Source organism: Schistocerca serialis, chromosome 4, assembly GCF_023864345.2.
Source record: "Schistocerca serialis cubense isolate TAMUIC-IGC-003099 chromosome 4, iqSchSeri2.2, whole genome shotgun sequence".
Classification (NCBI taxonomy): domain Eukaryota; kingdom Metazoa; phylum Arthropoda; class Insecta; order Orthoptera; family Acrididae; genus Schistocerca; species Schistocerca serialis.
In genome coordinates, this window is record NC_064641.1 from 265494283 (window position 1) to 265516710 (window position 22428).

At 40.3% G+C, this 22428-nt stretch overlaps 1 protein-coding gene across 1 annotated transcript in view; it reads right to left on the reverse strand.

Moving 5' to 3' along the window:
- LOC126474960 (uncharacterized) overlaps nucleotides 1-22428 on the reverse strand; it is a 159502-nt gene that overhangs the window by 92936 nt on the left and 44138 nt on the right. Inside the window, exons 3-4 of the mRNA XM_050102485.1 lie at nucleotides 10496-10747; nucleotides 1449-1500 (exon numbers count right to left, since the gene is read on the reverse strand). Coding sequence (XP_049958442.1) covers nucleotides 1449-1500; nucleotides 10496-10747 — 304 coding nt within the window. The remainder of the gene's footprint in view (nucleotides 1-1448; nucleotides 1501-10495; nucleotides 10748-22428) is intronic.

Consider the following 22428-nt stretch of genomic DNA (forward strand, 5'->3'; position numbering starts at 1 on the left):
ATTATTAGAAAATGTAAGAGGAAATGCTATTATTTCCCTTTATTTTCCTATATTTTCCTTATTTTCTATTAATTATGTTAGCAGATCTAAACTGGAGGGTAACACAAAAATGGTTGAAATCATGATTTTTGGAAGGAATTTTAGTTTCTAAGGGATTTTGGTCAATATTGGTAAAATAGATGGAACCACATTTTAGATCTACTGATGTCCATACCTAGTCAACGCAAAGTGCAAAGTTGAATTCTCGGCCAATATTATATTAAAAAATTGTCTACATATAGCATACATACATGTTTCTAGATTTCCAAAGCCATTTGATGTATGTGTACAACATACAACTCCAGAATTCTGTATCGGAAGAGGGGCCTCAAAATTTTGTGCATGTATTGGCCATGTATTTTTGTGTTAGATTATAATGATTGTCTTCTGGAACAGGTTTGCACATTACATACAAGTTTGTGTATCATATTAGATTTTTTTTTCGAATGTAAAACCATTATGCAACAAGTATGAACTAAGTGAATGCATGAATTTGAAAGTTATGTATAGTGAGGTGCATTACAGTGTCTAAATTCTCCACAATTCACATTTTACGTTATTTACCTAGTCACAGCTAATAAGTTTGTTAGTCTTTCTCTCCATGTCTATCGCTTGCTTCCTGTGAAGTGATAAATAAATTCTGCTCAAAAATAATGAAAGGTGAGAAACTGTTCATGCAGAGAATAGTTCGTACTTTCAAGTTTAGGAACTTAGTTTGTATGAAACTTTTTTGCTATGTTTCATCATATTTATAGCATTTGTCATCAGACTGGATGTGTTAAGTGAATTAACACAGACACAGATGTTCTGGGATAATGTTTCAAAGAAGTCTTTGCCATTACTCGCTGAAGGCTAGTACTGAGAAGTTTAGTTTTTTGTTGCAGATACCATCGAAAACAGATACAGAAATCAATATCATTAGGTTTATAGAAACCTCAACATGCATAACCAGAGAGATATCTCAGTACTATGCTGGGTGTAATGAAAAACGAAAGTAAAATATCGATATATGTAAACAAATGATATAGTCTACACTTAGTTGTTGCTTTAACGACAGAGGAGACATGTTGCAGTAAACTGGGAAATGATTGTGCAGGAAGCACAACCATTCAAAAACAAGACACTCAATTCCCATGTTCAAATGTGTGTGGATTCTTAAGGGACCAAACTGCTGATGTCATCAGTCCCTAGACTTACACACCACTTATGCTAAGAACAACACACACTCAGGCCCATGGGAGGACTCAGAGAGGACTCGACCCTCCAGTGGGAGAGGCCGTGCAATCCGTGGCAGGGCGCCTCTAACCATGTGGCCACTCTGCAAGGCTCAATTCCCATGCTGAGGGAACGCAAGAAAAAATGTATTCACCACTAGCCATTACCACACAACCTAGATATTAGCTACTTACCTTGTCTGTTGTTCAACCCCTGGTTCACAGTACGTAGCACCGTCTTTGGGATCTGGAAGGAAACAATATGAATCAATGATCTGACAATGAAAGGCGAATGGATCGAAGAAGAAAACTCCAACTGACTTGGAAGAAGGAAAGAAATTTTTGGTAAACATATATTAATACTAGATGTTACAAAACACACACACACATACACACACACACACACACACACACACACACATATACACACACACACACACACACACACACACACACACACACACACACACACACACCAAATGTGTGCATAATAATCTTGAACATATGTTAAATGACAACACCTGTCTCATTCCTTTCTCAAGTACTGCTATCCATTCTTGTTCTTTGTCTCTCATGAGGGGCGTGCGCGCTGAAACGTGATGCCTCCGAATTTTTATGTGAAAACCATTAGAGCTTTTGAAATAAAACAAACTTTATTAACATTTTATTTCTTTATTCTTCATGTCTGCGTATTTATTTTTCTGCGTGTTCCCCCTGGCAATGAACACACATATTCTCCCAACAAGATAACAGTTTGTTCATAACGTCACTGTAGTATATTTGACTTTGTTGGAGGAGCCACAACCTTACCTCTGATTGCACTGACTCATCACTATCAAAGTGAAGTCCTCCAAGATGTTCTTTAAGTTTTGGAACCAGATGAAAATCGCATGGAGCTAAGTCGGGACTGTATGGAGGATGATCAATGATGGTGAACCCAAGGTGTCGAATCGTGGGAGATATCATGGCACGCGTGCATGGTCTGACATTATCTTGCTGAAGGACGGGATGCTCCATGTACGGACGAATTCTTAGAATTCGTCGTTCCAGTTTTCTGAAGTCTCATAGTACCTTGCAGAATTTATGGTGGTGTCTTTGAGTATAAAATCCAATTGCACCACACTTTGAGCATCCCAGAACACAGTGAGTACATCTTTGCCTGTTGATGACATAGTCTTGAACTTCTTTGGCGTCGGTGATCCTTTGTGGCAGAACTTCACTGATGTTCTCATGTTTTCGTGGCATAAATGGTGAACCCAACTCTCTTTACCTGTCACAATGATGTTAATGAACCCACGCTCAAAATGCAAAGCAAATTGTTGACAGACGACCAGTCTCCTCTGTTTCATGTAAGAAGTGAACATTCAAGGCATTGTAAGAAGTGAACATTCGAGGCATCTACCATGCACACGTTACACTGTTTCTCAAGCACTGACATAATTAAGGTTCACACTGCTGTGTTACACGCTACACTTGAGTCCTCTAGTGCCAGAGAGTTGCAACTTGCGTCAGCGAAGTGGGAAAATCGACCGAGTAACATGTACAACATGTAATACTCAACTGGTGTTGAGAACAGAACAAAAATATTGGACGAATTACTTTTCAGTAAGCTGTGGTATAATTAAATTGGTGAGTTGGAAAAGAAGTCATGTGCCAAAAAATAAATATTTTTCAAGACATAAAAACTGTTTTACTACACATATAGGTTTAAGCATGGTGTCGTGGAGTTACCATGTACAAATTGGCCCCTAGGTGAAACATTATACAATATACTTTACCCATCGGCTGTGGTCAGTAAACGAGTTTCAATGTGCTTTTCGAAACTGATGATGTTTATGAAGAAACTAGCGTCTTGTTTACAGTGGGAGAATTGTGTTATGCAAGTGTATACTACTCATATTTATTATAGCAGTAAGGGAATGTATTATGAACATACAGGTTAATCCATTGTATACCTGAAATACAACCAGAAGCAAAATACTTCGAAGCAAACAGTGGTGGGATGCTTTGTCTTTATCTTGTCCATCCTGTGCTGTCCAACTGCAGATACTGTTATAAATTGGTTTCTGTTCAGCAGATACATGGTGTAGAATTTTCTTTATAATGTCTCGTTGTTTTTCCTGGAACAGGTCCATTATGCATTTGTTTATATGTACATGCTCCTTCTCTAAATCATGGTCCTAACGAGCAGTACTGTTGATAGGAAATGACCCCTGTTATACCAAATGATGCATACAGATATAAAGACCACTTATTCCAGTAAATGTAATTTGAAAAAAAAAAGTTTGGATGACCTCTTTTTCAACTGTAGTCTGGAATCTGTGAAGGCTGTAAATGAATTTTCGTATTTGTGTTTTAAGCATACTATCGTCACTATGATCTAGGAGCAGCATCTTTGACCAGTAACAGTCTTGAATCCCAGGTTAGTTCCCAGCCACAATGTAGAAAAAAACAGCCAAAAGTCGTTTTGCAAAGAATTAAATTGATGGAGATGGCGAACTCAGCTTGGACAAATCATGGACTCTGGTACTTCCTTTAATAAATTGGCAAAGAAGTCGCCACAGAGGAGCTCATAATGATATGTCGTCTTCCCAGTGTAGACCGAACACGTAGCCAAAGATTCATTTTATACGTACATATCTGGCGCCGATCTGCGTCTCTGGCACATGAGTATCTGTGGCCGCATTCACAGTCAGTACCTCTCACAACAGCAATTGTTAACCATGCATTGCCACTAACTACTTCTGTTGTAGTACAAGAAAATTGAATCTTGCAACCAACAAATGTAATAGGTCCTTGCAATAACTCTTGTTGACCAGTCTCATTTGTAATTGAAAATGTATCCACTGTCTTGTACACTGGAAGTGTGCTCCTCCTCCTGTATCTTCTACGATGGTACGGCATGGCTGTGTGCTTCGTGCGGCTGCCTCGAGTCGAATGAACATGCTGCTGCCTCTCGACACAGTTATCAAGCAACATGACGTCAGAACTTCCGGCCCCCACTCGCGCGCGCAGAGCCAGCGCGCTTTATCAGTGTTGCGCAATCTTGATTTTCCAGCAACACGGGCCTAGTAATACTAGGGCCCGTGTTGCCTGGCTGCCTCGCTCAGCGGCTAAGTCCGCTTCAAGGTCACACGACTTACACAGCAGCATAAGGGAAATTCACACAGCCAATTGGAGTTATACCTTACACAGTAGGCCAACGAGAGCTAACAAACGGCAGCCAACGGATTCAAGGGATTCGGCCGAGTGAAATCTCAGTTGAGTCTAATATCTTGTCAAGGTTGCATCCATTTAATTATTGCTGTAAAGTTGCTGCAAATACACCAGCCGATATTATGAGAGAAGAGGAAGATTTAGCAGGTGCAGAATTTATTTTACAGCAAAATCTGATCATCAAAAAAAAGAAGAAGAAGAATAAGAACAACAAGAAGAAATGACGCTGGTAGACGACCTCTCTTTTAGAAAATAAGGAGCAGTATAATGGGACAAAATTATTCTCTGACTTAAAGCTAAATTGAAATGTGATTTTTTAATGATTTTTTTCCCCAAATGAAAGCAAAAGATTTTGACTTCTTATTGGCATAATCCGTATCACTACATATCTTTCAAAGTTATTTTTCTGTCGTCTTTTGAATTTTTTTTATAATTCAGAGAAATTTTTTTTTTTCAAAAAGGCCAATGCAGGCAAGTTAGATCTTTTCCTGTTGGTTAGTACCATGTTGTGCTATATTCTCTGTAAAGGAGGGCTTCCAGTTTTACGATGGACGGGGTTTATGAAAAAAAATCATTTTTTTTCTTTCAAGGGTTATTTTTGTTGTCTTTGTTGCAGTTAGTTCTTACTACTCTCTCTGTTGCAAATATTCTACTGACTTTCAATATTGTAGACATTTATTACACTACTGGCCATTAAAATTGCTACATCAAGAAGAAACGCAGATGATAAACGGGTATTCATTGGACAAATATATTATACTAGAACTGACACGTGATTACATTTTCACGCAATTTGGGTGCATAGATCCTGAGAAATGAGTACCCAGAACAACCACCTCTGAACGTAATAACGGCCTTGATACGCCTGGGCATTGAGTCAAACAGAGCTTGGATGGCGTGTACAGGTACAGCTGCCCATGCAGCTTGAACACGATACTACAGTTCATCAAGAGTAGTGAGTGGCGTATTGTGACGAGCCAGTTGCTCGGCCATCATTGACCAGAAGTTTTCAATTGGTGAGAGATATGGAGAATGTGCTGGCCACGGCAGCAGTCGAACATTTTCTGTATCCAGTACAGGACCTGCAACATGCAATCGTGCATTATCCTGCTGAAATCTAGGGTTTTGCAGGGTTCGAATGAAGGGTAGAGCCACGGGTCGTAACACATCTGAAATGTAACGTCCACTGTCCAAAGTGCCGTCAATGCGAACAAGAGGTGACCTAGACGTGTAACCAATGGCACCCCATACCATCACGCCAGGTGATACGCCAGTATGGCGATGATGAATAACACGCTTCCAATGTGCGTTCACCGTGATGTCGCCAAACACGGATGCGACCATCATGATGCTGTAAACAGAACCTGGATTCATCGGAAAAAAATGACGTGCTGCAAACGTCGTCGAACTGTTCGTGCAGATGGTTGTTGTCTTGCAAACGTCCCCATCTGTTGACTCAGGGGTCGAGACGTGGCTCCACGATCCGTTACAGTCATGTGGATAAGATGCCTGTCATTTCGACTCCTAGTGATACGAGGCCGTTGGGATCCAGCACGGCGTTCCGTGTTACCCTCCTGAACCCACTGATTCCTTATTCTGCTAACAGTCATTGGATCTCGACCAACGCGAGCAGCAATGTCGCGATACGAAAATCCGCAATCGCGATGGGCTACAATCCGACCTTTATCAAAGTCGGAAACGTGATGGTACGCATTCCTCCTCCTTACACGAGGCATCACAACAACGTTTCACCAGGCAACGCCGGTCAACTGCTGTTTGTGTATGAGAAATCGGTTGTAAACTTTCCTCATGTCAGCACGTTGTAGGTGTCGCCACCGCCGCCAACCTTGTGTGAATGCTCTGAAAAGCTAATCATTTGCAAATCACAGCATCTTCTTCCTGTCGGTTCAATTTCGCGTCTGTAGCACGTCATCTTCGTGGTGTAGCAATTTAAATGGCCAGAAGTGTACATTTTGTTGTAGTTTCTTGTCAGTTCCTTTGTCGTGGTTGTTCACTGCATGTTTCTGTAATACAGTTGTTCAGTGTTAATTTGTTTACTGAAGAGGCTTCTTCTGATTTGATGACTGTTTCAAAGTGAAGATGTTTCCTGTGACGACTTTTTATGTTCTAGATGTTTTGACAGAATAACAACAATGATAATATCTGAACAAGGTGAAACCTCCCATGGTGCTGATGTAGATTTTGCATCAACAGAGGAAGAATTAAATACCCTGAATCAGTCAGCTACAGAGATAGGTGTTAGTCCTGTTAGGAAACAGTGGTCAGTGAATTCGAGTCATGAGCTCTATGCATCAAGAAAGCACAGAGGAATTATTAAAGCTATGGGTGAATACACTACAGTAAAACTGACGACACTCTTCAAAGTTGGAATGCCATCTTAAGGAGGAAATTAACTAAAGCACTCTTGCTACTCTTGCCAGGAATTTTTCGCAAATATCAATTCAGTTGTTGAATATTGTGCACCCTACAGTGAAAATGTGCGAGTTTTAGCTATTATTCCAAGAACATTTTCAGATAAAACAGTTTTGAACCACGTTCCTTCAGTATCAACGTACATGGTAGACAAATAAAGAAATGTGAGGTGTGTAAAAGGAATGTTTGGAAGACTGGGTCCCTATTATGGTCATCCTGTACAAGCAGATCAAGTTCAAATGGTGCAGTTATTCTATCTGGAAGATAAATGGGTCTGTTCTCGCCAGAGTGCCAACAAGAAAGACACTATAACTGTAACAGTTGAAGGTCAAAAAGTTGTGGAAGTGAAAAGTTATATGACTCGCAGTATTAAAGAAACTTCTGCAATATTTATGAGTAACTATACAACTTCACATATCGGAAGATCAAAATTTTATGCACTACCACCTAAGTGGGTAGTTCCTCACCCACCAGAGATGTCTGATTATGTGTGTATGAGCGAATTTTGAACTTTGTTTGGTAAGTTTGAAGAACTTACAGGAGCACTTGGCATTTGACACCTTGGTTGGGCATGTGAAGTGATTAGTAGTCTGTGACGTAAAGCGAGAGACTTATTTGTGTCAAGAATGTGGTGTCTGCCCTGTAAAGGGATCACTGTCTTTACAGACACTTGGCCCGGAAGACGTAGCAGATAACTCTACAGAAATAACATATGCGACATGGGAGGAAAATAAACTAATTAACAAAACTGTTGCCTTTGACAGTTTCATTGATGAACTTGGTAAATGGTCAGTGAAAGCAGTAACAAACCAACATGTGAAGAAATTGCAACCACAACACATTGCAGAAGTGAAAGGGCGTGTACAGGCTGAAGAATTACGTTTAGTGTTTCACTGTGATTTTGCTGAGAATTGGTCTGTATTTCTCCCACAAGAAGTACACGGATGTCATTTGAGTAATGACCAGATTTCAATTTTTACGGGAGTGACATATTTTCAAAACAAGACCACAAGTGTTGCAGTTATAAGTGATGACTCAGCACATGCTTTGCTAGCAATGCGCTATATTCTTCTACTGCAAACAGGGGTAGAGAAGATCATCATTATTTCTGATGATACTCCTAGTCATTTTAAAAATCGTTACCAGCTGTTTGAATTGAGCAAGTCGGTTGTGCCAACTGATTGGGTATACAATGCTACTGGTCATGGGAAGGAGAGGGGCCTTGTGATGGTGTAGGCGGCCTGCTGAAGCACCATGCTACAAAACATAATCTTTCCAGACCAAATACAGCTGCCATTCAAAATGCTGAGGATTTTACTAGAGTCGTGAAATCTTACACATCCACAGCCCTCATTCTTTTGTCCAAAGAGGAAACTGAAGAATTCCGTGAGCAGAAAAAAGGAGAATGGTCCAAAAACACTACTCCTGTGAAAGGAATTCAGAAGACACATTTTCGACTCAAAATGATAGGTGAAATATTGCAAGCACTTTAAAGAGCAAGAAAGAAGAAATTTAGTTCGTTCCGCCAACTCCTTAGAAACAGCAGGATAATATTCGGATTCACAACCTAAGAAGGGGGATGTTTGTGGTGCGTGTGTGTATGACTGTGAATGGCAAATTGCAGAGATTGTAGACACCACTTATGAGTTAAACGAAATTGAAGTGAACTTTATGCTACCACATGGACCAGCTACTGGTTATAGGTTTGCAGCTGAAGGACAGCAACAACGCAATCAGTGCTCACTTCCTGTTGACAATCTTTTGAAAATTGTAAGTGCTCCAGTTCCTATACGTTCAACAGTAAGGCACCACTCTACATCAAAGGAAGGTACTGAAGCAGTGGAACACATTTGTAGTTCATTGAGTGGCTAATTTCAGTACAAAACAGAGTGCACTCATCTTTCAAAACTAAAATTGCGTTAAATAAGGCAACATTTTGATTTTTATGGGCCTGTTATAATAAAACAGGTTTTATGTACTGCAAAATATCAGTTGTTTAGAAAACCTGTTCAATCTGAAAGTGCCGGCTCTCCTTTTCAAGGGATGTAGAACTATATGGTACTAACCAACAGAAAAAAATCAAAATTTTATGGATTGGAACTTTTGAAATAAATTTTTTTTCCATAAATTATAAAAAAGTTCAGAACGCTATAGTACAAGAACTTTGACAGATAAGTCCAAATGGAGGATTTCTTTGTAATCATAAAGCAATAATCTTTAAGATAAAAAAACCAACAAAATATCTAGAACTGTTCCAGAGAATTTTTTCCAAAATTCACATCTTCAAAATGGTATGCACAGTGTCGTCTTTGAAGGACTGTATCTCGGATTGAATTTTTTTGGACGAAACAAAAAAAAAAAAAAAAAACGTGTCTCTTACATGGTCCTTCATTTTAACATATGCTAAATTCAATAACATCCGAGACTATGAAGGTAAAGTTTTTTCCTAGCCTGCCTGCATTGAAATGGACTATGCCTATTGAATTGTGCAGGCCCTAAATTACCAAAGGTGACGCCTCTTTTACAAAAGCTGTATCTATAGCAGGAAGATTAATGGTCACTCTGAGTTTTGCTTGTCTCTTTATCGTTCACGGCCAAAATATGTCAATGAAGTCTACATTTCCTTTTTCACATCTGCTCATTACTAACAGTTCAGTTACTTCCCTGCAAGCGTCTAATCTTTTCAACTTATCTTTATTAACACAGTTGTTAGCGTCCCATAAACCCGCCCATTCACAGAAAAACTATATCAGCTTTAATGCTCTCTCCATATTCCACTCCACACTCCAGTATTTTTAAGCGCGATAAATATAGACTTTAGAGAGAGCAGGCAATGCCTGCAGATGAAACAGCGACTGTTGAAATTAAGTTCTTCAGGACAGCAACAAGTCGAACTCATATGTTTCATTGAAAAAAATTAAAAAAAAAAAAAACATTCTAGAGACACACAAAACTGCTATCGAACCAATGAATGTTCGATCCGGCGTCCATACTAGGAGAGAGGTCTCAAGGTCAACCAAGTGCCAAAGCTTAGATGTTAGCGACAGGAGACCGAACCACAACCAAGGCCAATCACGTCGTTGACTCCGATTTGCCGCCCGTGCACGCTAAGCAAATCTCGGCGAACAAAGCGGTTAGCTGTGACTACGTAAGCTTGACTCAACTTTTCCGCAGTCCTCCTGGCCCGCCATCTTCAGATGAGTAACCTGTTGCACGTAATCACTGGAACAGCTTACTCACCAGAAGATGGCGGCCAGGTGAACCACGGAAATATTGTATCAAGATGACTTCATGATCCGGCTGCAGACTAGAGAAGAAAATTGTGAAGCGGTTAGCTGTTTTCCATTGGCTTTCGTTGGCCTATTGTGTAAGCGCCTTGAGGGGACGGAGCGAGTGCTCTGGTGGCAGTGTTTCGGCTCACTCTGATGCCGAAAAATTAGAAGAAGAAATTGAATGTATGCTGCTGCAGGTCCGAAACGTAACATGTCAGTCATAGCGCTTCTAAAACACGAAGACGCACAACACTGAAGTGGTTACTAGAAGGTTTAAAGCTCAATGTCAGTTAAATACGAACAGCTATGCTGTGAACTTACGTTGAAAATATGGTCGTACACTGTGCCTGGAGGTTTCTGACGGACCACCCTGCGACCGGCTCTGGCAGCTTCTTCTCCAGCTCCTCTGGCCGCGGTGCTGAAGCCGCTGTCACCCTCTGACACCCCAGAGTAGAGTCGGACACCGGACATGTAGCCCAGGCCGTCAGCTGCGGCGTCCTCCATCAGGCCAGCCGCCGCGTGGAAGCCATCCCTGTAGTCTTCTCCACCAGATCCCAGCGACGTGGAGGTTCCCTGTGTTGCAACAGAATGATCGATTTGTGAAATATGTTACGTGGTCGATTATTGTTGGTCCTGTCCGAGGCGCTTGGATGGTGTTCCCACAAGACATCTACTGCCGTGTGCGGGATATTATCGCGGTGTTAAGACTGGAACGGGGAGAGACGAGAGTCGGGACTGGTTGGAGAGTACCAGGGAGTGTGCAACGAGAGAAGGGACTTGGGAGTGTGCCTGGAATAGAAATCAGAAACGGAGCGAGTACGAGTCTAATATTCGGGTTTTGTAGTTCATAAATAAATGCGTCGCTGTTACATCAGCTTTCGCAGATCAAGACGCCGCTGTTACATCTGAAATAATGGGCTTCTTTCATTCCCGCTGTAGTTACGCAAGTGGCGACGCGCTCGGATCATACTCATCGACTCGTTCTCTCTTACCGAAGCACTCAGCAGTGTAACGCTATTCGTGATTTTTGCTTGAATAATAGTGGGGAAAGGACTGGAAAGGGGACAAGAAAGGAAAGAGATAGGAAGGAAATAATGACTCTCAGTAGCACAGGGCACTGCGGCAATGTAACGGCGAGAGTTGAAAATTGGTGCTGTACCGGAACTATAGCCCGAATGCTCCGCTTCTCTGGAACGGTTTTGTTAACCGCCTCGGCCATCTGTACACACTTTCTGCAGACCCAAATTCCCGAATTCCCTCTCCTGCATCGCAACGGTCCCAGAAAATTAACCCCCTATTCCCAGATTTCGGATTCCCGTAGCAGTTCGGACGTTGGTTGTGCATCCGCACATCCGTTCATCAGACAGCCGTTGCGCCCATAGACTTACAGGTACAAGCGGCCGAGGCCGTTAGCGTAGCCGTTCTAGAGAAGCGGAGCTTCCGGGTTCGGGTCTGGCATAAACTGTCAATTATCGTCGTCGCAAAGCCGGAGTGCCTCGTGTGACTGGAAGTCATTATTTCCTTCTTACTTCTTTCCCATTTCGTATCCTGTCCATTCCTTTCACTCCAGTTATTCATGTATTTGCATCACCGCGAGTGGTGTCTGTTCTGTCGGACATGTCAGACAGCACAGATATCAACTGTTAGAGCGAAAGATGAGTGTACGACCTTGTTAGTGACACTGACACTAACAAGGCGAAATGACCGTCTGTCGGGCTCGGATGGTATTTAACGAAGGTGTGGTCTGAGAAATTGCGGAAGACGTAAGACGAAAATTAATTGATACAAAGTACACAACTGCAAATGCGTTTCGTATTATAATCCACGCTTCAGACGAAAAACATACCAGTTTAGCCAAATGCAAACAAATGATTGTATTGCTTAATCCACCTCCATCATGAGAAAATATACAGGATGGTTCACCTGCCCCACAATGTTGTAGCTTGCCTTCTTAAAAAAACGAGCGATATTTTCATGTTGTCTCACTCGCTACGCGTAAACTACTAGTCCCACAGAAAGAAATGAGCAGAACCTTTTGTAGGAAATTTAATCAGCTAAATATTGTATTGGCGTACGTTTTCGCTGGAGGTCACGGATTTGTAGTTATTCAAGAGAAACCTACAAAAGTGCCTTCTAATGCACCTTCATCCCACACTCATCCCTAAAAGTCAGGATTTGTAGTGTTTTCTCCATGGCACTTCCTCTTACCGCTGTACAAAAATGTCCGACTAGGCGAAGTATTCACGATATTCAACCTTTTGTGGGCTCTCCTGATTGTGCTGTTACCCCTCCAGCGTAGTTCGCAATTTCGACGACATTATTAATTTAAATTTGACTTCAGGAAACGTTACGCTAAGGCTAATTTTGTCGACAATTCGATTCACACTTAACCCTTAGTAGTTTTGTAGTCAGAGGGCCTGACGAACACAACAATGTAACTGTGTATTTTATCCTGTTAAAACTCACAAAACTCTTTGGTAAAATTTACAAAAAAGTTACTTTTACAGTTTAAAATGTACACAAAAGTCACTTTCACAATTTGTAGGTTCTCGACTAGACGACGGTGTTACAAAACGAATCAATGAAGAACAAAAAAAGTCGAATGTAGGAAATAATCCTTGCAGTCGCATATATTTGTTTAGTGGTGGGAAGGAGGTCCATAAACAACATACTAGAAATCCTGATGGTGGGCCTAAGTGTGGGAGTGGGGTTGCATTCGAAGATCACGTTGGTATGTTTTTCTTGAATAACTCGAAAACTACGGCCTACAACGGAAACATATCTCAGTAAAAAATTTAAATGCATTAAGTTTCCTACAAAAAGTTCTCGTTCATTTTCCTGCACGAGTAATAGTTAGCTCGTAGCGAGCGAAAGTATATGAAACTCTCGCGCGTGGTTCATGAAGGCCAACTATAGCATTGCGGGCTGTGTAAATCGGCAGCGGTATGGGCAGTTGAATCACACTGAAGTACTGCACAATTGAAAACTCGGTACAGAGCAACGTCATTGTTATATGACTGCGGAAAAAAAAGAAAGAAAAAATCGCGCTATTCTGTATTCATTTGCTCACGGCAACATGCGTTGATGGGCTAACAGCAAGTTGTGTACCTCATCATTCATTTCCGTAATTTATTTTAATAACTATCCACCATTTGCAGATTGAACTCCTTCCTCACGTCATGTTTCCTATGTTTTGTCTACATAAATGTATGTTTGAACAAAATAACATTCATTGGTATCCGAGGTCTCTTAGAAAAGTAGCTGATCTTTGACCGAAAAAAAAATGGCTTAACTTGAGTGTTGGACACCTTCCCTCAAAGTAGTTCCCTCGGATTCCACGTACATGTCGCTGCGGTGCTGCAATTGTTGGAAGCAAACCGAGAAACCCTCTTTGGGAATAAAGTTTAGCTCGGCTGTGGTTGCTGCCATAATGTGCTCTCCCGTCTGAAATCACTTTCCTTTCAATGGCCTCTTGAGTTTTGGTAACAACAAGAAATTGCAGGGGACCATATCAGGAGAAAAGGAGCCTATTCAAGCACAGGAATTTTCGCTAAAAGTCTGAATCAAAGGCGAGAAACCGCAAGTCCGGTCTCTTGCGCCGCACAGCATCAGGTAGGCGATGGAAGACCTTCCTTAGTACTATTTGGTGGCTATTTGAACCTGTGGTGCGTACACTCGTGTTGTACCACACTCAGGGGTCAAAGAAACCAGTCAGCTTCGTTATAACATTGCTGCGCACTCGGCAGACCTTCTTTGGTCTTGGTGACGAGGAATGCTTCCACAGTGACAACTGGGATCTGTTTTCCGAGTCGTATCCGCACATCCAGGGCGCGTCACCAGTGATTCCGTTCACGAAGTAGGGGTCACTGTTCGTGGAGTCTGGCATATCCTGTAACACTTCAACACGAAGTTGCTTTCGCTTCCCTGTCAGCAGATTGGGCACGAATGTCGCCGACACTCTCTTCATGGCCGATTCTGCGGTCGCAATGGAATATGCTGAAAAGTGCTGATGTCCACCTCTTGAACAATTTCTCCGATAGTCGCTCGAAGGTCCCGCATCACCACAGTGTTCACTTCGGCGATGACCTGGTCATTACGGCATACTGATGGACGTTCGGAGCATGGCTGGCTTACCACCGACGTGCTGCCTTCTTTAAACCGGTTGTACCACTCCTTAATCTGTGCGATGCTCATAGCATCGTCACCGAAAGGCGTCTGAATCTTTCGAATAGTTCCCTCCTGGCTGTCGCCCAGTTTCTGGCAAAACTTTTTGCAGTAGCGCTGCTCCAGTCGTTCGTCATTTTCATTGCAATGAAAAACCGACGCGAGCTCTACGCACTACGTTACTCAACTGCTGCTTGACAGCAACTGACGTAATCAACATGCGGGAAAAAAATTTACGAATGCGCACGAAGATTCAAGGTTGTTTCATGCAAGCGCGCTGGATTCAGATCCACCAGGTGCTCGCATAGAAAAGAAAAAAAAATAAAAGAAAACGAGGTCAGATACTTATTTAACTGATCTTGTACAACTTGCTTCCGTCATTTAGGCAGGTCGAACATTTTCTGACAGTCCATCGTCCATTTCAGAGCGGCTACAAAACCGAAATTATGACTGTGTGAAATAAATGAGTAGTAATTTGCAGTTTAGCGGTGAAAAATCATTTCAAAACGTTTGCGTATGTAGCATAAATGCCGTGATTTCCCGATTGTACGTGAGAACTCGTGTAGTCTCTCTCCTTTCTCAGCAGCCGGCCGGAATGGCCGTGCGGTTCTAGGCGCTACAGTCTGGAACCGCGAGACCGCTACGGTTGCTGGTTCGAATCCTGCCTCGGGCATGGATGTGTGTGATGTCCTTAGGTTAGTTAGGTGTAAGTAGTTCTAAGTTCTAGGGGACTGATGGCCGTAAAAGTTGAGTCCCATAGTGCTCAGAGACATGTTTTCTCAGCACTTGTGCGACAACAGATTCGGGCGACGAGTGGGTGGTGGTAATAACCCACAAGTCGAGTCTACGGGCACACGTAGGTGACGAGTACGGAGATGAGATTACAGGACTCGCTGGCGAGTGGAAAGCGAGTGTACGGATCTTATTTCTGATCTCCAGCTTGCCGACGGCGACCAGAATAAGGAGTAGATTGGTGCTTAACGCCCCGACGACAACGACGTCATTAGAGACGGAGCGCAAGCTCGGATTAGGGAAGGATGGGGAAGGAAAATCGTCGTATCCTTTGTCAAAGGAACCATTCCTGCATTTTCCTGAAACAATTTAGGAAAATTACGGGAAATCTATATCAGGATAATCAGAGGCGGGTTTTAACCGTCGTTCACCCGAATACGAGTCCACTGTGCTCGGTCGATCGCGAGCTCAGCTATGTTAATTTGGAAAAGATATATAAACTAGTTATTAAAAAATAAGGGACCGACTGGAAGTATCTGTTTTGTTGCGGCAGTAATTCCCGTAACCTCACATTGACGTTTTAGATTTCTCGACACGGCAAGCTACGAGTTGCGAATAGACTGTAATTACAACACTTATTGGATTAAATAAGCAACTTCTGGTTTTCAACAGATTGAAAACGTCAAAATGCGAACCTTGTCGGTACCCAACATCATCATTACAATAGGCACAGACGTGGAATACGAAGCTGTAAACTTAATTTATTCTTTGCTTTGATTTGAGATTGCCAGAACTACATTAATTTTAAGTTACGTTACTTTATTTTGTCTTCATTCAATTAGATTGAATGCCTTTGCCTCTAAATATTATTGAACAACACTGTTAACTTATTCGTGCTTCATTTTTTTACCAGCTTCAATTATCTTTTAGAGAAAAAAGGGGCAATGATAGTCTCAATATTATGCTTTTAACTATTGAAACAACGATAATCTGGTATTCAGTAACTGTAAAGTAATGGATCTTAATTAGGTGACAATGAGGATAAATATAAGATCAGGAATCTACAATTTTTACGTGCAACACATTACTGAACTAGAATTCAGTGAGAATACCACTGGGTAATGCCTCACAGAGTTTCTAAATTGAACGAAAGTAAAACAACCTGACAGTTCCCTGTAGATGTTAAGCCGTCGTCTTAGTTGTTGTCTACAGTGCTCCCCTTGCTCCATGTAATATTGCAGGCACACCTTGATTCGCAATGATCAATTATGGAGCAGAACCCGGATGTTATTTAAGCCTCTTACACCCACCAGTACTTGTATGCTCTTGGTGCCTCGCTAGTAACAACTGCGCCTCAAACATGCTTGATACTACAAGCCAGTTGGAGTGTTCTAGCTTACGTCTCACAACCAAGTAAGTCTGCTGACGCCACACTAGCGTCCAGATAAGACCCACCTACAGAAGTCTTTACTCTCTAGATTAGATTAGATTAGATTCAGTTTTTGTTCCATAGACCCAAAAAGTGAGATGATTCTCGTGGATGTGGAACATGTCAGAAAGTATAACATAAAAACATAAAACATTTGAAGATAATACTTACTATCTGATTATTTTTCAGGATATTGTCGAAATACATGAATACAGTGTGGTAAACTCCAACAGCTCACATTTACAGAAATAATATGACTTCAGAATCAAACATTGTTATGCAATATCAATAAATTTATCATATACAAAATACCTAATCTTGACTGTTTTAACCAAGTATGGTCAAAACTGAAATCTAACAGATATATTTACTTAAGGTGGCTTAACAGTCTCTGTTAACATATTCATCTATGGAGTAGAAGGAGTTGCCTATAAAAAAATCTTTCAAACTCTGTTTAAACTGTGCTTTATCTGAAACCAAGTTTTTAATGGTTGCTGGCAATTTATTGGAAATGTGTGTTCCTTCATATTGGACCCCTTTTTGGACCAAGGTAAGTGGTTTCAGGTCTGTATGTAGATTGTTCTTATTCCTAGTATTGATACTATATATTGAGCTATTGGTTGGAAATAGAGATGTATTACTTGCAACAAATTCCATTAAGAAATAAATATACTGAGAAGCAGTGGTTAGAATAAAAAGTTCCTTGAACAGGTTTCTACATGATGTTCTTGAATTTACACCACACATGACTCTTATCACACGCTTTTACACCCTAAAAACTTTAGCTCAGTTTGATGAGTTAGCCTAGAATATGATACTATATGACATAATAGAATGAAAGTAAGCACAGTATGCAAGTCTTTTATATTTATATCTCCTGCATCTGACATCATTCTCACTGAAAATACAGGCATTTTTAGGCGCTTAAGCAATTCTGTGGAATATCCTTCCTAACTGAATTTATTATTGAATTGTACTCCCAGAAATTTAACATTGTCAACCTCTTTGATCTGCATGTCTTCACATGTTATACACATGCTGGAAGGAAATCTCTTACAGGTTCTGAGCTGCACATAGCGGCTTTTCTGAAAGTATAATGACAGTGAATTAGCTTTAAACCGTTTATTAATGGCAGTGAAAATTTGAGTAGCAGCAATTTCTAAATCTGTACTTGACTTGCTACTTATTGCAATGGTTGTATCATCTGCAAACAAAACAAACTTAGCATCTGGCAATTTAACAGACAAGAGGTCAATAATGTACACAAGAAAAAGCAATGGACCCAAGATGGAACCTTGATGAACACCAAATGCAAGTAATTCCCAGTCAGATGAAGACTTACTGCTTAGTGCACAGGTATTTCCCAACAACACCCTTTGTTTCCTGTTAGATAAGATTCAAACCACTTCACAGCATTGCCAGTTACACCATAATATTCTAATTTACTTAAGAGAATGCTATGGTCCACACAGTCAAAGGCTTTTGACATGTCACAGAAAATTCCAGTAGCCTCTAATTTACTATCTAATGAATTAAGTACATTATCACCGAAAGTGTTAATAACTTTCTCTATATCAGAACCCTTAAGAAATCCAAACTCTGACTTGGACAATATATTATTTGCAGTCAGATGCTTAAGGAGGTGCTTGAACACAACCTTTTCAAATATTTTTGAGAAAGCTGGCAAAAGTGAAACTGGTCGATAGTTTGATGGTATCTCTTTACACCCCTTCTTCTAAAGAGGCTTAACTTCAGCATATTTTATCCAGTCTGGAAATGTTCCACTCATAAGACACAGATTGTACAAATAACTTACGACAGAACTCAACTCACATGAGCACTCTTTGATTAACTTCATTGATATGTTATCATACCCACTGGAATCTTTGATTTTAAGGATTTTATGGTGGACGCTACTTCTTTGGGAGATGTGAGCGTCATTTCCATTTTACTGAAGTTATTTTTAAAGACCGGTCTCAGATATTCCATTGCACTGTTCGCCAAACCTGACAGCCCTAAGCTGTCTGTAACAGACATGAAGTACTTATTTAATAGGTTTGCAACACTACATGTATTTGTTACCAAAGTCTCGTTTATTTTAAGAGCTGTCTGTTCCTCTTCCTTTTTGGCCCCACCTGTTTCTGTCTTCACTATATCCCATAAAGTCTTTACTTTGTTCCCTGATGTAATTATCTTTGTCTCATAATAAAGCTGCTTCGATTTATGGATTACTTGCTTCAGTATTTTGCTGTATTCTTTGTAATGAATTACAATTCTAACATCAGAGCTGTTCCTAGATAGTAGATAGAGTCTCCTCTTTGTTCTACATGACATCTTTATTCCTTGTGTAATCCATGGTTTATTTTTTGACTTCTGTGTGATTAGAGTTACCTTTATGGGTAAACAGTTTTCGAAAGTGGAGGTAACTTTATTAATGAATGCTTTGTATTTTCCATTTGAGTTAGAGTCATTGTAAACAATTAATGTCTTTGAGTAATTTCCCGAATTTCTCAATTTTTGACTTATTAATACCCTCCTGTATGCAGATTAATGGATTTTTTATCCTGACAAGTTTCAACATTTAACACAAGATGCTGCATGTCATGATCAAATAGCCCATTTACAATTGGTTTTTTGATATGACATTTTCGCTAGATTTGTGTACAAAGATATTATCAATAGCAGTCTCACAGCATTTACATATCCTAGTAGCAAAGTTCACAGTAGAAACTAAATTGAATGATAGTATTACTGACTGCAATAATTGTTCACTGACAGAGCTTTTCAATAAATCCACATTAAAATCACCAGCTACCTCCATTTCTTTTTTTTACCATGAGATGGGACAGCAGAACTCAGCAAACGATAATGCTTTCCCCAACTTTCCTCAGTGGCATTAACCCAGGATAAATACATCACAACACAAAAAATTTACACATATTTCTAATTAACACATAGTGTCTCAAAAATTTACACAAGAAAACAAGTGCATTTTATTTACAATGGACATAATGGGAATTAATTTTGGGTAGCACATTTGTGTTACAGTATTATGGTAGTAAAGGACTTTATAAGTTTTTAATTGATAGTGAAAAGTTACATATTTGTATCTGTTCAAAATTTTGAAGTGCTTGAGCTTAAATTAATGTCTGACAGTAAAAGAAGCCAAATTTTGGACATGTTGTATGACAGTGGATGTTATATGACAAGCAAAACTGTTTATTCAAGACATTTTAATTAATATGATGACTATGAATGTTTATTTTAATTACGATAATCAATTACTTTGGTAGCTCACAGTGTGACCATTCAACCAGTACTTTGTGTGTTAAGCTGCTGAATGACAATAAAATGTTAAAGTTTCTTTTTGGCTTTCAGTATACCACTAGCTTGCGCCATTCCCTACAAGTCTATTTCTCTACCTTATCAAATTACTATGTTCTGATTATTAGCAATGTTGTAGTGCTCACAGAGAGAGACAGAGATAGCGAGAGAGAGAGAGAGAGAGAGAGAGAGAGATCTAGATCCCCAAGAAGACATTATCTATATAAATAAATATAAATGTTAGTTTGTTCAAAATCGTATGTCTCCGAAAGTTTTTCGCCGATTGCTTTCAAAATTTGACACGAAGTTTCGTTTGAACAAGTGAATTTTCTTATTTATCTACTGGGACGCCACTCACTCACACACACACGCACGCACACACACACACACACACACACACACACACACACACACACACACACACACATATATATATATATATATATATATAAAACATGTAATACCGGTATGTTTAATACACACATTTATGTACCATATGGCACTGCAGTAGGTATAAAAAAATGCTTATTCGAATACAACGCTGTCTCACTTTTTCAAACCAATCGGCGAAGAACTTTCGGAGGTATACAATTTTGAACTAACGAACATTTAAACCTCTATAAATAAGAATGTAAAATGTTGATTTGTTCAAAACCGTAGCATTCTACTTAAATTTTACATTTTTATTTATATAAATCTAAATTTTCGTTTGTTCAGAATCGTAAATGTGCGAAAGTTCCTCAACAATTGCTATGAAGTTTTGACACAACGTTGCACTGCAATACACGTGAGTTTTTATATACCTACTGCTGCGACACATATAAATGTAAAAATAATCTCCTTGTCACTGATGGCTTCGAAATTTTACATTGGAATACACGTATGTTTTATAGACCTGTGTATATAACAAAGAGAGGGCGTGGAAGAGACGGACACAGACGTAATCCCACACAATTTGGAAACGTGTGCTTCCTTTTATCTTTCTTTTCCATTTAACCTGACTCAGTCACAGCAATACGTAGCTGGATAACAGCTAGTGTGAAATAAAATTTGGGCATTCGGATTCTTTTGTTACTTGCCTTTTTTATAAATGCGTAAGTTACACGCAAGGTGCTTCGATTTGCTAATGAAAGCGCCATGTAATCTCTTCGCCCGTGTAGCTAAGTAACCGTATCCCTGGCGTTCCACCGGAAGGACTTCGGGGGGTCCGCAGCTCGTGGTCGTGCGGTAGCGTTCTCGCTTCCTGCGCCCGGGTTCCCGGGTTCGATTCCCGCCGGGGTCAGGGATTTTCTCTGCCTGATGATGACTGGATGTTGTGTGATGTCCTTAGGTTAGTTAGGTTTAAGTAGTTCTAAGTTTTAGGCGACTGATGACCATAGATGTTAAGTCCCATAGTGCTCAGAGCCATTTGAACCATTTTTTGACTTCGGGGTCTCTACCGCGCCGACTTAACGGCGATGATTGTGAGCTCGCTCTCAGTCCACCGCCGATAACTGCATGGTGGCCATCCAAGGAGTAGTGCTGGCAGTCATGTAGGGCATGAACGTAATAAGCAACTTGCGCATTTGAACAACATTTTGAACAAATGTGTGTCACTATTCTATCAATTTACATTCCCGAGAAGGACATAGTTCTGATTTGGTGCAAGATGGTCCTCAATCTTGGTTTACTATTTGCGGCTAAAGAATGCACGTGGAGATGGGATTACTGAGCTGTTGTCATCGGTGCTACTTGACTTGTTTGGTGACCACCTTAGTGTGTAGACTGTATGAATGATTATTCAGAGTTGTCCGCTGTGCCGCAGGTCTGACATAATCCCGATTTTATTTAAAGAGTAATGATTCCAACGTCGTTAAAGGTTTATGTATGTCTATTCCAGAATCATTCCTGCCCATCGATTTTGAGCCTAGTTTGTAATTTATGGATTTTATTTGTGCTGGTCTTGAGTAACTTGTTTTTGTTCCCAGGATTAATTTTAATGCTTGTTGCTATAGGTAAGTCTTGTGGGCTTTGTGTATAAATTTATTCTGTACATCTTTTTACATAACTAGCCCACGTTAATTGCATTCTACTTAAAGAGTTCAAGTAATATTTCTCTGGTTTAAATAAAGTTTATATTTAACATTATTTTGTAATTGCACATTGGTTCTTTTGACTGGTGGGCTTACATATTTCAACTGATGCGTTGAATGCATGTTTAGTGATGACTGATGTATTGCTCTTTAGAACATGTGGTAACTGAAATGTTTTTCTGTGTTTTTTAGTAAGGCCAGAGTTAATACCGTGCTTTATTGAATTTATTTGATGCATAAAGTGTACGTAATGTCCTATTGCACTGCATGTGTCGGAACGATTACTTCGTCTTTACTTAACGGTATTGTCTGAATATTTGCTATCGATTTCGTTGCTACAAGCACCATCTTCTGGTCACTCCGTGAGGAACCTGGTAATCCAGCTGGTACTCGCCACAAGACACTTAGATAGAGGGCGTAGGTATTGTTGATGTCGTAGCTCTGTGAATTTCGTAAGCAGAAACGAAGGAATTCATCGTAGCGGACACTGATGTGAGTGTGTCCTCTACCGAGGTCTATTATGCTTGTTATCC